The 16,653-nt window shown below is 42.3% G+C and overlaps 1 protein-coding gene across 8 annotated transcripts in view; it reads left to right on the forward strand.

Annotated features, from left to right (window-relative positions):
• vps13b (vacuolar protein sorting 13 homolog B) overlaps positions 1–16,653 on the forward strand; it is a 260,425-nt gene that overhangs the window by 83,217 nt on the left and 160,555 nt on the right. For all 8 annotated transcript variants that reach the window (XM_076040760.1, XM_076040763.1, XM_076040755.1 and 5 more), the window contains exons 20-21: positions 3,688–3,797; positions 5,010–5,142. In XM_076040760.1, coding sequence (XP_075896875.1) covers positions 3,688–3,797; positions 5,010–5,142 — 243 coding nt within the window. The remainder of the gene's footprint in view (positions 1–3,687; positions 3,798–5,009; positions 5,143–16,653) is intronic.

Consider the following 16,653-nt stretch of genomic DNA (forward strand, 5'->3'; position numbering starts at 1 on the left):
CTAATCAGGGCCTTGGTGTATTGTGTGACTTGTGTTTTTAAACTTGACTGAACGGCTCCTGTTTATCAAAGTTGATGTTGTTGCTGACTAAACAAAACCAGATTTCAGAATGATAACCGTTGATGTATGAATCCACGTAACCCCGATTGAAACAAGGGTGTGAAAACAAGAGAAGTGTAGCAGTTGGCTTCTTGGAGTGTTTATCCTAACACAAGGTCTACGGAAGAGGATTAGGGCAACAAGAAGAGAAAGAAATTGAGATAGATTTTTTTTTTCAAGTTTCCAATTCGAAAGACGAAATTTCGTGAATAAAATAAAAATTTTGCAATTAATGTCAACGCGAGGTAAGTCAAAATGTCGAGAATAAAGTCAAAAAGCTCTGCTCGCAAGTCTAGTGGAGTACTTCCGTTTTCGCTAGGTTCCTAATTACTGTGAGTGAACCTTGTGGGCCATCTCCTCCAAGTTTGTCTGTTTTTTTCTTCTGAACAGGCGTAAAGTTCAACACAGTCTTTTCAATGTCCTAAGACTTATTACCACACTATGTTAGAGGAGCAAGGATATCCTTGTTTCTAAACCCAATTTTGAAGTACAATTTCACAAGTTGTTGACATGTTGTCAAGTGACAAAGGTGCGCGAATGCCATATATTGATTTACCATTAATCTCGAAATTTCCACTTTATTCACAGAATTTGCACTTTATTTGCGTCGACTTTATTCACGAAATTGTGTCTTTTTACGTCAACTTTTTTCACAAAATTTTGACTTTATTCACAAAATTTCACCTTAAAACTCGAAATGAAAACTTATATAAAAAGCTCTAATATTATATTAGATAATATTATTTTCTCTTCTTGTGGCCGTAATGCTCTTTCGTCCAGGGTCCCAGTCTAGCAGCTAAAGCGAGGCTGCTTTTTCCCCCCCGTCTGTCCAGCTCATGGCCTCGGCCTGCGACGACTCCATTGTCCAACAATATTAAACAACACTGGCATCCCAACACAGTCCCCCCCCTGGTCATAAGCCACTGAAAAAAAAACACTTTTGACATTAATAGACTCACTGGGGAGTTGTGGAAAAATGTGTTGTCACAGATTTCTGCACATTCATTTTAAAGTTGTGTGGTGTTTCAAATTCTAGGCCCGGAACAGTTTTGTGGTGTTTTCTTAAAGAATCATTTAGGAAGTAAGAAAAACAAGCCGGTTGTATTTTTCGTCTCTTTCTGCAATTACCCACATGGCACCCTGCTAGAGATGAGAAAAACAGTTAGCCCGCCGCCAAGGTTGCCTCTAAAGCAGAGCAGAGCATGTCGCTGTGCTTCATGCCTCGGAGGTGGTGTCACTCTTTTGGCAGGTGTGTCAACACGGTGATGCAACCGCAAAGTGCTGTGCAGATGGTAAAGTCTTGCTCTTCAAAGTCTAAAAAGCTAAAACTAAGGCTTTTTTTTTCTTTCTTTTGTAAATATCAGGGTTTGAGGGGTGTTTATCGCAGAGAGAGCTTGAGTAGTGGTCAAAACACTCATGGCAGCCTTTGGCAAAAGCTAGGCGGACCTTACATCAATAGGATGACAGATTCTGGCAGGCCATTTCCAATACTCCTGATACTCTGCCAGAAGCTTCCATAGTTTCTACTGCAGTGTCATTTTGACTAAACACTAAACCAGCGATCATCATTCACAACCTTTCTTACTTTCATTATGATGAAAACTTAATTGTGTATCAATTTTATTTAGTTACAAACTCAACCCCTCCCTCCCTTAAAAAAAAAAGATCTTTTTTTGTGACAGTGCCACCGTGAGTTTTACAATCACTTCTCTTTTGGCTTCAACACGTTGCAGTGTTGCGCAAAGATCACAGCCATGCCGCTCCGGTTGAGACACTTATCACAAAGTAACCGTCCTACATCTTTTATTTGCCCATTTATGTCCGTAATAACGACTGAATAAACAATCCATCAACTAAGTTCAGTGATTTATTGCGCTGTGAGTCATTTCTGCTGAATGCGCTTTGTCGTGCTTAGTGCCTCCCGTAGACCACAATTTAGGCTGAATTTATTGAATACATCTTCACTACTCAGCCCATTCCCAGCCTTCTGGGTCCAATACTGTTCATGCTGCTCTGGGCCATGATGAAACCACTTGAAGCCGAGTCCCAGAAGTACAGCCACAGCCAAAGCCTATTAAGCAGCCACACTGTGGTATCGAAGTTCAAGCCACAGGGCTGAGGTTATGAATCCTCATCAGGGGGAAGGGGGGAGAGGCAGGGGAGGGGAGGGAGGTGACTATACATTTAAGAGGAAGGGCGGAGGTATGGTTTCAGAACGGGTGAAAAGGGGGTAAAAAGGTTGAAGGGGCAGGGCCGAGGGAGCCGGAGGATTGGCGGGGCGGAAGTAGAGATTTTCTGCTAAGAAAAAAAAAGAAGAAAAAAAAAGTTTCCCTGTGAAAAACAATAAATCGCAGCCACTGTTTTGAAGAGGAGAGAGAGAGAGAGAGGGGAGGGGAGGGGGCTGGGAGAGCGAAGTTAGGTGAGGAGAAGATCAACGCCGCACAGGGCCGTACGCAGCCTGACTCCATCAGACTCCATCGCTGACTACTGCCAGCAGTAAACCACAACTTAGGATTCATCTGGTGCATGGGGCTCACGCAGAGACGAGCCCTGTGTCATGCGCGCCGCTACACAACGTCACGCGCACAAACACAGATGGACCACACGCACTTTCGACAGCGACCGACACGTACGGGTCATATCGGCAGCCGCGTGCGTCAGCCTCGTCCTGCGTTGCGTGTTCAAGTGTGCAAATGTATTCCACCTCGGAGAAGTCTTGCAGCTTCTCCGGTCTCTGACGTCTGGAATGAAAAAAGGTGAAACGTGCGCGAGGAGACGCACACAGGCCACAAATCACTGAGCGCTGTTCGAGTGGAGCAAATGAGAGTCATTTTATTTTGCAGTGTTCGCAGGGAATAATGGAAGAGGCCGGCGTGTCTCTGCCAAGTTTAAATGGGTTACACAAATATGCGAGTGTGTGTCAAGGGAGGGTTTGTGATTGCGCTGCGATTGCACTTCAGAGATACTAAAATGTTACGCGGGGCAACAAGGAAATCAGGCTCTAACTGAGGTGAAATGCATGCACATTTACACTTTCACGTGCCTGCACATACACACGCACGCACGCAATTGCCTTAGGGCTTGAAACAGAGACCATGGTCTTGTCCAAAGCTCTATTAAACTGCTGAAAGTCCTTCAAGAGCTTAAACATCCTCCTATCGTCATGCTTGGACATTCCATGGCACGCCAGAGACCTTGCACTAATCCTTTGGGCATGGAAATCATTATTGATAGGATCCTAATGCATTACCTCAGGGCCCGCTTATTGTTGGTAAAGATTATTATTTAAGAGTAAACCCAAACCCCGAGAAGCTCTCAAGTTTCATAGAAATTTATCAAAAGAAAATGTTATTCTTGGCTTGGCGTCACACCACGCCGAACAGTAGAATTGAAACAAACTGTGCTGCTCGCTGTGCCGTAACGAGCAGGTTATCGGGCCACGCCGTCGTGGGACGGATGCGAAACGACTGCGCGTTCGGTCTCTTCAGGTTTAACCGTGGTCATTTGGTAACTCTTAAGTCTTGAAGTCGCATTTAAAAGACCCCTGGCCTGACACATGCCTTGTATTTGTGTTTTCACGACATCCAGGAGGAGTCCTCCTCGTCAGTGTGCAGGGCATAGCTGTCAATGTGGATCCAGTCTTCTGCATGTGGCTCTTGTACCATCCTCACCGGGGGAGCAGCAGGCAACAGCAACAGGTATCTGATCATTCTCAGCATTTCTATATGCCACACCGGCCTTTTGATTTAAAGAAATTCCAGAATCATGTTTGACTGGCTTATTTTTTTCCAACAGAACCCTGAAGTAAATGCCCCGCCCCCTTCCCCCCTCCACCCTCCCCAAAGGAAAAAGAAATGCCAAAAACTTTTTACCTTTTACCTTTTTGCATATGGTCTGCTCCCTGTCTTCCATCCAGTCACTCTTTATTTATTTGACAGGGGTCATGGTGATGGTTATGGACACTGAGTGCACTGTGCCCACACTACATACCCACGTGCATGTGCTCAGTATGATTGCCTGAGATATAGCCCAGGTTCCCCCTATAAAGGCACATAAATATATAGAGTACATGAAAGTATCATATTGGAATACTTTTTAACAAGTTGTTCTGTTCCTTGCCTACTGCAGTTCAGAGGGACTGTGTGCGTGCGTGTATAAAGGAAAACAGAGTTAATTGTACCAACCCTCACTCTGGAGTTTTTTTTTTTCTTTTTTTTCTTTTACTGTATGGAGGTAAACAGATGTTATGAGTTGAACTGGAGCCAGTGTGAAGGATAGAAGGCCCCCGTCAGGGTCGCTTTTCAGTTGCTACCCGGGGTTGCCAAGGTTTTCTGCTGAAGGCCACACAAACAGGCTGACGAGGACAGTGGAGAGGACACTGACCGGTACGATCAGAACGGCAGGAAGTGTAGCAAAGACGGAAGGTCAGGTGGAGAAAGTGTGAGAGAGACGACACATAAGCAGTGAGGAGGGGAAGACAGAGAGGGCAGGTATAGAAAGAGGTAAAAAGGAACATATGGGGGGGATCAGTGAAAACACTTGGGGAAGGTGAGATTAGTATGGAATAGGCAGAAGAACTCAGCGAGGGAAGAGGAAAGCGAGAGCAGGGTCAGGAAGGAGGTGGAGGTTGAATTAGGAGTAAACTGACACTACCGGTGTGAGCAGGAAACATGGGGGGAATCAGAGCGGGAAGGCAAGAGGGATGTGAAGTCGGTAATGAAGACAGCGGGAGCAAAAAAAAAAAGGGGGGGGGGCCCTCAAGAGCTAATTCGTAGTGTGCTGGGTAAAAGGAGTGACCTCATGCTCTTTCCACCTGCCAGAATGAGCCACGTGCACTAAGTGGCGTACCTTGATTCTTTACTCTTTATTCATTCCTCTGAGCGGCTTCTCATGCTGTGGTGTTTTCGCAGACTCCAGGTTCGCTTCCTCTGGCCAAAAGAAAAGAGGACGAGATGTCGATAGGGAGCACGCCTCTGGCCAAACAGCCTTCCAATCAGGCCTCAGACTACGCCAGCAGCCCTGTCAAAACCAAGACCGTCACAGGTAGGTTCGCCTCGCAACAAGAAAGGGTTTTTACACCTGAAGGAAACTGAATCTTTTTCTGTTTTACTGGTCACATTATATCATAGACAGCGCAAAGAGTGACATGTAGTTCCCCCATCAAAAGTATTTGTTTGGTGGCAGAACAGCAAAATTCAGTGTTTAATCTTGTTTCTGTGGAATGGATGCACGTTACTATGTTGTTACATAAGACACAACACGAGCTGACACCTGTGTGAACCCGCTTCTCAGAGGACACCCCATATTCAGGCATGTCCTCCTCTGTTTTCCTCTCTGCTATTATTATTAAGGGCCGTGGATGCCCAGAATAGATGAGTGGCTTGGCTGTGCGAGGTCTTCCTTTATGCAACTTTTCCACTTTCAGGCTCCCCTCTCTTCAGGGGAGGGAAGAGAGGGCGCGGTGGGGTTGGAGGAGTAGTCGACTCACTCACAAACACACAAATACAAATCTGTTAAATCCAGTGTGTGCTCACCCACACACACACACACACACACACACACACACACACACACACACACACTCACACTCACACACACACAAAAACATGCAGAAGTTGCCAGACACAGACACCCTGAGACTGTTTTAGGATGCTGCCGTCCCCACTGAAATGTTTTCCATAATTTACTCAGCTGAATCTGTCTCCATGATGGAAATTCTTAAACTTTTTGGAAGCAGAAGTACAAAAGAAACAGAAAGTGCAGACAGATGTAAGGACAGACAGTTGAAATTCTCAATCATGTGACACGTTATTGGCAAGGCGAGGCATTTTTTTTTGTGTAGCGCAGTTCAAACACAAGGCACTTCAGAGTATGGAGACAAAACGTCAAAGTTTACTTAAGACGTTAAAACAGAGATTTTTTTTAAAAGCAACGCAATGCAAATTTAATTCAAAATTTAAAACAGAATTTTTGGGGAGGTAGTGCAAATAAGCCCAAAAAAAAAAAAAAGGATTAGATATAATAGGAGGATTAAGTTGGAGTGCAGTGTAAGATATTTGTCAATGTCATTTGACAGATGGATGGAATTTATTTAAATAAGACACGGCGGCAACACCTTCAGGCTTGACGTAAAAGAACCCACGAAGAATCCCAGATCTGCCATTTTCTGGGAGTTTGTTCCAAATTTGTGAGGCATAACAATCTGAAAGCTGATTCTCCATGTTTAATTTTTACTCTGGGGGCGGAAAGTAGACCTGTTCCCGTTGGCCTCTACAGGTCTGGATGGTTCATAATGCAAAAGCAGATCAGAAATGTATTTTTTGCACCAAACCACTTAATGCTTTATAAGCCAACAGTGAAGTCAATACTTTGAGAGACAGAAAGACAGTGTAAAGACCTCAGAGGTAAAGTGATGTAATCCACTCTCTGGCCCTTTTGAGGTCTCCAACAGCAACATTCTGAATCAGCTGCTGCTGTTTGTTTTTATTCCTTTATTTGTTTTTGAGGGAGGCTTATAATAGTCAAGTCCGAAGATAAATTCAATTGTGGAGTAGTTTTTCTGAATCCTGCTCAAACAAAACATGATCCCCTGCTGACTTCAGAAGAGATTGTGATTGTAGTAATCTGCAAAATAGGTCTCAGGGATTTTGCTTGTCAATATCTAAAGGGTCTTACAACAAATCTCTTTGCGTTCATACGTTCATAATTTAGTACCTTATTTTCATCTGAACTGTTAAGAGTTGGGCCTGTCTATTACACAATTCAGATTCTGACTAGCTGAAGGGTTTTCATTTACGATTAAATGTGATGGATTTATGTGCCTAATAGACCTATAGTACTTAAGACCATATTAACTGTCAGGTCCATAAATAAATAAGCTGACTGTTCAGCTGTCCCATGGCCAAGTGTGTTATTCCCTCATTATCCCATTTACTAGGAGCAGATAAAAGGTCTAGAACTAATTTCAAGTGTGCTATTTGCATTTGAAATCTTTTTCTGTCAACTCGAGGTCTAAATAGCAGTGCACTATCGGTGAAGCAAGTCATCGTTAGAATAAAAGATCAAGACAAACCCATCAGAGAGATGGCAAGAACGTTAAGTATGGCCAAATCAACAGTTTGGAACATTCTTAAAAAGGACGAACGCACCGGTGAGCTCAACAACACCAAAAGATCCGGAAGACCACGAAAAACATCTGTTGTGGATGACTGAACAATTCTTTCCCCAGTGAAGAAAAACCCCATTCGCAACAGTTGGCCAGATCAAGAACGCTCTCTAGGAGGTAGGTGTATGTGTGTCAAAGTCAGCGATCAAGAGAACATTTCACCAGAGTGAATACAGAGGCTTCACCACAAGATGTAATCCATTGGTGAGCCTCAAAAACAGGAAGACCAGATTAGTGTTTTTCCAAACATCATCTGAAAAAAGCCTTTACAGTTCTGGAACAACAGCCTTTGGACAGATGAGACCAAGACCAACTTGTACCAGAGTGATGGGATGAGACGAGTATGGAGAAGCAAAGGAACCGCTCATGATCCAAAACATACCACCTCATCAGTGAAGCATGGGGGTGGTAGTGACATGACGTGGGTATTTACAGCTGCCAATGGAATTGGTTCCCTTTTATTCGTTGATGATGTGACTGTTGACAAAAACAGCAGGATGTATTTTGAAGTGTGTCAGGCAACGTTCAGCCAAATGCTTCAGAACTTATTGGACGGCACTTCACAGTGCAATTTGACAATGATCTGCAGTATGCTGCAAAAGCAATCATATAGGGTTTTTTTAGGCAAAGAAGTGGAATGCCAGTCAATGGCCAAGTCAATCACCTGAATTGGATTGAACAAGCATTTCACTTGCTGAGGACAAAACTGAAGAGAAATGCCTCAAGAACAACCCAGAACTGAAGTCAGTCGGAGATGATGCCTGGGAGCACCACCCAGGATGAATCCCCAGTGTCTGGTGATGTCAACGTGTTCCAGACTTCAGGCTGTAATTTACTGCAAAGGAAAGTTTAATTTATGATTAGTTAGTTAAGTTGTTGGTGTGTCCTATCTTATTTGCTTCATTTCAAATCCTTTGTGGCAGCGCCTAGAGCCATTTAGATGTGAATTGTGTATCGATGTCCCAATATTTATGGATTTTCTGTAGACCACAGAATCGATCCCATGTTGTGCTACATTGCATTTCAATTATGGGAGTGTTTTGCTCGATAATAGCGCTTTATTCTAAAAGTTTTATTTATTTATTTATTAATACAATACTGTTTGAGTCCTGAAGGTTTTAGGCTATTATTGCTGTAGGCGCTTTAATGGCTAAAAATAAGTTCAGTGCCAGTGCATCACAGTAAGAAGTCATGAGAAATAAGCAAGCCTTGGTCTTTTTCCTCTCTTTAAGCCTCTGGTACTACGCTCTAAACATGAGTGATGAAGCCCTGTTTGGGATAACCTCATCCTGCAGCTTAAATAGCTCTGCATGTGTGTCATGTTGCTCTACGTCGAGAATTTTGATCGGAAAAGTCTCCTTTGACATTTTGAATCTAAAAAAAGACTATCGGGGCCATTTATGTGCTTTGAAAGCCCACGGCCGAAAGGTCACTCTGCCTTTTTCTCATGATTCTCCCACTGTTCCTTGTTTGATCCATTGAGCACTAATGGCTTTTCCATATTGCAGCATCTTTGCTCACTCAAGTGTAAACAGTATATTCTTTCATGAGAGGTCATCAGTAAATAGTCACCTTGGCTGCAATTCTACGCTCAAGGCTAAACGAGAGCAGAGGCTGTTCAGTCGTAACTAGAGTGGACGTTTTATTAATTTTAGGGCCTTCTGTTAATCCAGCTGCCATCTTCGTTTACTGCTCTCTTTGCTGTTCCTAACACAGGTGTTTGTCAATGACTGTGAACAAAGCAGTTTAAAAAAAAAAAAAAAAAAATTCTACTGTAAACTGATGAGACATATACCTTTATATTCACACACGGAATATTGAAATGTCAAGTGGTGCACATCTGGTAGACACCTTTGGTATTCTGGTTTGTTTGCTATGATTATTGATATTAGAAAAGACATCTTACATTGGGTCAGAATGGTTAGCAGGTAAGTAAACGCGTTATTGCTGCAGGTTTCTCCTCTCTAGGAATATTGCTTGTGAAGTGAAAACGAGTTGTTTGTAAGCGTGTTGTTTGTACTAAACTTTATTGCTGTTCAACTCCTGGTGCTATCTCTTCCAATATCTGAGTTGTAAAAGTGGCTGTAAATAACGAGCAGTGTGGAAATAGCTGTATGTTACGAGAGTAGACGCAGTGAAATTTTACAAATTGTTTCCACAAGCAATCACAACACGAAAAGAAAAAAAAAACAACTTAGGCAAAGGGATTTAGACCTTGTGGTTTTAATCATGCTGAGACAATAACCCTCCCTGCTGTCAGAGGATGTTGATAGACTACAGCTCAGCACCGCAGAACAGCCGTAAGCACTGCAGGTACCCGGTTTTACTTTGTTTTTTTCCTTTGGTGTTCTTTTATTCACAACATGCAAAAGCCATTTATTTATCTGGCATTGATCTTGAGTGAAAACCGCAAACAGTCCAAAAATCCTCAATTCTGGATTGTGAAACAAGCAAAAATTTATCTTAACAATTCATTGTTTCTGTGATGAATTGCAGAAAATAATTACTAAAAAAAATAACATATTTCTCAGGAGTAAAAAGTTATTGATGCTTGACTTGAAGACTGAGCTGCCCTGATAATAACTCTCAGTTTTGGCAGAATAATTTGCGTGATTTTGTTAAAAACTATTTGAATTGATCCATGTCAGGTCCTGTCAAAGAAATCCACCCGAAACTGTTCATATATGCTAAAGCCATATTAAGAAATATACAGCAAGAATTTCCCTGAAGCAAGAATCATTGCAGGCGACTGTAGTGCACACTGTGGGTTTTCCCCTATAAACACCCACCTACCTCATGTTCTCTCTCTAACATATAATGATTGAAGTTAGACTCATTATTTGTGTATTTCATGACCATGTATAGAGCAAACTAAAAAATAGAGGTTGTTCTTTTCATCCCAAAGAATAAAATGGATGTTTGCTCTTGAATGGAAAAATATACCAGAGTTAGTGGTGTTGCAATGAATATCATTACTGGTGTGATGTGATGTTTTTTTATTTTCACTTGATCCAGTTGAAAGTGATGAGAAACGGGTGGATATGACGTTTGTCCATTTGAAAATGTAATTGCCCATTAGTCATACAAAAAAAGTTAGGCTTTTGTTTAAATTGAATCCGATACTGCAGCAAAAACACAGCATTTGCTTTAAATTTTTAATGAGTCCTCTGTGGTCAAGCTGCCTTGTTACTGGACCTGACCGCAGCTCACCGCAGTCCACGTCAACCCCCGTGTCTTGGCACCTGAGGGACAGTGCAACACGGCAAGCAAGTCATCCATTTATGTGATGGAAATGAGTCAACAGATTCCAGGTTGACTGTTTTCAATGTGAGACAACTGCTGCCATTAGCGAAGCTGTGTTAGTTCAGTTGCACCGCTGCTGCTTACTTACCTCTCTGAAAGAAAACATTTAGAAGCTGCTTCTCCTCCTGTTGTTCCCCCTTTGCAACCCCTTTCTTTCTTTCTTTTCTTTTTCGACATTGGGATTTTGACCGGAATCAACCGTGTGCAGATGTAGACTAAACTTGTGCACCGTTTTACAGAGGTGATTTGGTCCCTGGCGACATCCACACTTAATTCTGTTGCAGAAGTCCATCTCTCCTACCACTAATAAATGAACTCCGGTGTTCATGAACAGTCCTCTGTGCTGCAGGCCCTGCATAGACATTCCTTAGTTTTTATCTTTTTACTTAATTGCCTGATATTGTCCATGAACAAGTGATGGCTGTGTTTTACATCCGTGTTCCCTCAGTGAAATTTCAGGGTCACAACACCAGAAGGCCACAGGGGAAGTGCAAGCTGCTGCTTTATTGTGATGTGCATGAAAAAACACCATCTAGCAGTTAAACCGATTTAATTTCATTAGATTCATCACAAAATCTGTGGTTCGCACAGACTTGCACACAAAATTGTTTTGTTTCGAATACTTTTGTAAATTTAAATTCAGTGATATACTGGCCATGATTGTTTTTTCACCTGATATAAACTGGCAATAGATTTTGTTGTGCTGACTTAATAGAATATTGCTCCATTAAAGCTGCAAGATTCTCCTTAGAATTTACCTCTGGGAATTTTAGTGTATTGCAGGCTGCCCAAAGAAAATCATTTTCTGTTTTTCTGTTGTTTTTTTGCAGCTCAGAAACCCTCCAGAACAATTGTTTTAGCTTAACGTATCTGCTTCCAATTGGCCATTTGAAAGCATGCCTGGCACTCTTTTTCAACTTAGGAGAGTATTATGTTGTTTTGTTACCACATTCAACCCTAGCTACAGTTTCATAGTAATCAAGGAGGGACTTTCCTGCAGGCTTTTCGTAAGGTGCCTGTTAATGTGTAGGCAAATGTGCAGAGACACACAGGACCATTTCACTGCAGATCGTTTCCACGAAAGGCACTGAGGGCAAGTGATCCAGCTTGGAATTTGTTGCTGCCTAGCTATTAAAAAAAGAAAACAGAAAAATCAATGAATTCATTTCCACTGGACTCTATTGGGCAAGAAGCATTTCACTTCATCTCCCTTTGCTTTTTTGGATGCAGGGATTGCGCATGTTTAATATACAGCACAAGTGTAGCAAGATTCCTCTGATTGAAAAAGACAGAACTGGCTGTACTGAACTGAAGTCATTGCAGTGAGTTATAAAGACACTGACTCTAAACATACCGCTGAAAGATTCAGTGTTGGTATGCAGTCCAGGAAGAGAGGAGAGTGGCTGCCTGCTAAAGCTCACACTCAGAAGCAGTCACAGTGGCACTTGAGCATAGAAATGAATCTGCTAGTAATATTTAGTCTTGAACACCACTCTATGTGTTTATTCACTGATTTTATGAATTGGAAACAAACCAAAAGGAGAAGACACAAAGAGTTGTAACCTGATGCTGCTCAACAGTTAAGTGATTTCTGGCATTGTGGCACTTGTCAGCAAAATAAAATACCCAGTTAATTAGAATAACGCCCGGTTCGCACTGGTTGCGGAAGCGGCGCAAAGCGCTGAGCGCTTCAATTCAGCACCCATGTTAATCAATGTAGTGTTTCACACCAGACGCGAACCGGCGCGCAGCGCGCGCCATGCATTTGTCTTTCCGCGTCTGCTCTATTTTGTGCGTGAGCCGCGAGCGATCCTCGTCAATTGTGCAGGAAGTCGCTAAAAAAAAAAACAAGAAAATCCTGTGAATTTTTTGTAGGTCACTACACAGGCCCACCCAGAATTCACCCTAATCCAGTTTTGCATCTTGCAAAACATGATGTATTATTAATTTTGTTTATTATTATTATATTGTTTATAAAGTTTATTTACTTACCCATGATGAGAAAAGCTCAAGTGGAAGTAAAAAACAAAACAGCAGCTGAGCAGAAGCGCTTGTCTACTGTCGCGGAGCTGTTCGCGTCTGATGTGAACCAGTTCTAGCCTCGCTCATGAATTTCGTCGGCGCTCCGCTTCCATTGAAATGAATGGCCCACATTGATTAACATGGGCACCGAATCGAAGCGCTTCGCGGCGCTTCCGCGGCCAGTGTGAACCGGGCATAAGAACCCAATTAAAATCAGTAGTAGAACAATCCGTTACGTTTCAGTTTTGCCTTCAGTTCAACAACACGGAGAACAGCTTGAGCGGACTGGATTTCACTCTCAAAACTGTGCGTTTTAGTTAACTTCCGAATCACGCCGTTTGATTTATTGTACTTGGACGTTCGATTTTTCAACAACTGGACCACGAGTGTCAAAAAAAAGAGCCTTATTTAAATATATGTGATTGTTACTGTTAAGGAAAATCTTAAACAAAGACTAAGAGAAAAACATCAGAATTGTTTTTGTTTGTTTGTTTGCTTCGAGGAGAGATACTGAAGATAATGAATAGGAAAACTGACCTGAACTGAAGCTGAGACTACTGAGACTGAACTGAGACTTTCAAGCTGTATTTTAATAAGCACAACACAACATTTAGTTTTTTTGTCAGTGAATCTTTTGAACAAGAAGTATTTTTTTTTGTCATTTTATCCCTCTTTGTTCACTTGAAGATGTGAAATTACAAAGAAATGACCACGTGGCCTGTTTTTTAAACTTCATATAGGTAGTGCTTGCTAAATATTACAATGAATGGACTCTAAAGGTTGTTTTTTTTTTTATGTTTCTAGTGATATTATAGATGTGTTAACAATGGTTTTTGTGATGATATTTTACAAGAAAAGTTGTTGAACAATGACTTGAAAGAAAACAAGTTGTTTCTCTTTAGTTTGAGGTTGCGTTCTGTCTGCCCACACAATTACAACATAAATTGGTTCACATAAAACTACCCTCTAAGTATTTTCTTTATTTGTCCCTAATGAATGTTCATGTTGGCAGCGGCAGTGTGTTTCCCAAGACCCACTCCTCATTGTTCTTCCTAACAACTACCAGAGTAATAATGATCACACTGGCTTTTCTTCTCAGTCCTAAAATTGGCTATTGGCACTGTTAAAACACGCGTCATTTGCAGTGAAACCTATCTCATGACCTGGCAAAAGTTTGGAATAAGAGCTATTGCTTTAGTTTCTGTCTGCAAGTGGTCTGGATAATAGGATCAGTTACAAGTATCCTGTTTACTGAGAAGACCAGAAAGAGATGGAGAGAATGCTAACATTTGTATTGTATTGTATTGTACAATATCCGTTGGTGGAAAGACCTCTCTGCTGCACTGTACAATTTCAACCAGAGTGTGACCAGGTTTAGTGGTTGAGAGGCAAATCTTGAGATTCCAAAAATCCCTGAGATGATTTCTGGAAAGACGCATAATTATCCATATATAGAAAACCGGGAGAAGTGCTGGGTGGATTTCTGCACAGTCTAACTACACAGTCATGTATAGCTTTAATCCAAACCCAAGTAGCTTGATGGAAGGCAGGGAGGTTTTTATTGGCTGCTGTGCTTGTTTCAGAGCAGGATAATATTTTCATTGTGGAGTTATTTATATAGTTTAATTTTTCTGGTAAAGTCAATAACTTATCAAGGTAATGATGGTCGGGGTGGAGAAAGAAAACATGAAACGGGAGGAATAATGAGATAGGAGGCCTCCTAAAGAGGGATGGCTGCAGTCTGATTAAAACGTCTTTGGTGTCTGAACTCCAGTGGCTGCTAGGACAGACAGAGTAGTCGGCAGGGCATAGATTTAAGCTCATGTCTGGCTCCGAGGTTCATAAGGTATTAGACCTTGTGGGTTTCGGTTGTGGGTTTTGAGGTTCAAGTAAGTGAAGCTGAGAAGGGAAGCTGTGGCTGAGTTGTGGTTGCTTTAGACATGGTACAGATTATTGTGTAAGCTGGAGGGGGTTTAGCTGAAATGATTGAGGAACACGGAGGACGCTTCCCCGACCATGTCACACTGAGACGACATGTCCTTTTATTTGTCTTCATTCCTTGTGCGGCTTGTCAAGGTCTAACCGACAATATTTTTTTTTCTTGATAAGTATCTCAGTTAAATGTTTTGTAGATTGAATTGCAGTGTTGTAATCAGAACGCTGATGATAATGATGATAAAAGTGAGGACAGTCGCCATGGGAAATGCATCTCAGGGTCTTTCATGTTTCTGTAGCTGCCTGCTTCAAGACGTCCCTTCATAATCTCTTGTGCCATTTCTGGTAGCTTTGCAAGACACAGTTTCAAGGGAGAAGTACCGAGTGTTGTGAATATAACTGGAGTCTCAGTAGTCTCATTTGAGTCTTTTCCTCTAGACCTCAACCAAGCTAATTTCAGTCGGTCAGGTCCACTAATGTTCTCACGTGGCTTTCAGCACCACAGCAAATTAAAGTTTTATTGAAAACTTAGTAAACATCAATTTTGAATACGGAACAAATACATGTCCATGTTCCTGTAAAAGCCCAATTTGCTAACACATGACACATCTACTCACTATTATTAACGAGTAATTGGTTACAGACATGTACATATAAAGACAGTCAGTACTGAAAAGTAGTCACGCTTTGTATTGGTGGTTTCCCCTGACATTTCGTGTGTCATCGTTGTTGTTGCGTTTCCTTTGGAAATTGCTGATGTCATGCTGATGATGCAATATAATTGGTCGTAGGTGTGTAGAACTGAATTTGCGACCACGTTTTCACTTTTCAGCCAGAATCGCACATTTGTATGACATGCAATTTACACCCACGCACTCACGTGGCTCACGCCGTCGTTGCCGTGCCCCAGAAGTATGGTGTCGTGCTTATGAAAAATGGGACAGTGTTGATTTATCCCTTGCTGTAAAGTCAACGTGCCCTAATGAGGCCTCTGGTCTCGGCAGCGTCTCTGATCGCCCGACACATGCCCCGGCCGTGGACTTCAAAGACCTCGAGCCTCTCGCTTGCTGGAAGGCGCGATGAAGCTGTGAAAAGGATGAATAATCATCATCAGAACATGAGAATGTTTATAAGGGGCTGAACTGGCAGCACCACACAGCAGCTGAGCACTAAAAGCGGGGGAGGACAGAGGGAGTGGTTGGAGAAATAAAGAGGGAAATGGCACATGACCAGAGTTCGACGAGTAAGATATTGGCCGTGTGGCCTCGCAGAGGGTGACCGTGAGGACATTGGTGTGATGGCACGAGACGGGAGGTGTGGGCTGGGTCATAACCCCTGTTTAAAAGGACTCTCAGGACTTGTTAGCCCTGGGCAGGTTTAAGAGCTCTGGGTGCTCCTGTCATATTTCTCTTTCATTTGAACTCCGGCCCTCTTGTGTTCTTTCTGTCTTTCTCATTCTCTGTCCCTGCGTGTCTCTCTCTCTTTTTTTTTTTCTCTCTCTCCCTCTCTCAATCCCCTTCCCTGCAGAAATGCTGGGCGCCAAGTCACTATAACGAGATATGGCAGGTCCATTCCAAATAATGAGCCTAGGATTAACAAACAGACTCCTGGAATGGTATTTAAAACACAGCAGAGAGCTGCACGGAGGCCCTCTCTTTGTTACCATGCTACACTTCAGCACTCTTTTTTTGATTGGCCTAACAGACCCTCTCGTTGGAAGGACTTTTATAGTATGGCTTGATTCCAGTGGCAAAAAAAAGTTCTCAGGTGATGCTGAGTCATAAACCCCACAGAAATGGGGGGGAATTACTTTTACTTTTCTGATAAAAATGTGCAGCTGCATCTTCATTGTCTAGTAGTAATTGTAGCTAACTCACTGGACAAGGCTGCCGTATGCAATATTTACACTGACATTGAGATAGCGGTGAATCCTAAACTAAATCGGATTGCCTCTGCGATGACACATTAACACAATCCACATAGAGTAAATGCAAATTTTCAGGTTTCCGTGAGTGTTATTTGTAAACCACTGTATGCATGTTTTTTTCACAAAGTGCAAAGTATCCAGTTACAAGTCATGTAGCAGCCACTCCACCCACATAGCAACACTCCAAGAGTGTGTCATGTAT

Source organism: Nelusetta ayraudi, unplaced genomic scaffold (assembly GCF_046127955.1).
Source record: "Nelusetta ayraudi isolate G7.1 ecotype Tasmania unplaced genomic scaffold, CSIRO-AGI_Nayr_v1 ptg000063l, whole genome shotgun sequence".
Classification (NCBI taxonomy): domain Eukaryota; kingdom Metazoa; phylum Chordata; class Actinopteri; order Tetraodontiformes; family Monacanthidae; genus Nelusetta; species Nelusetta ayraudi.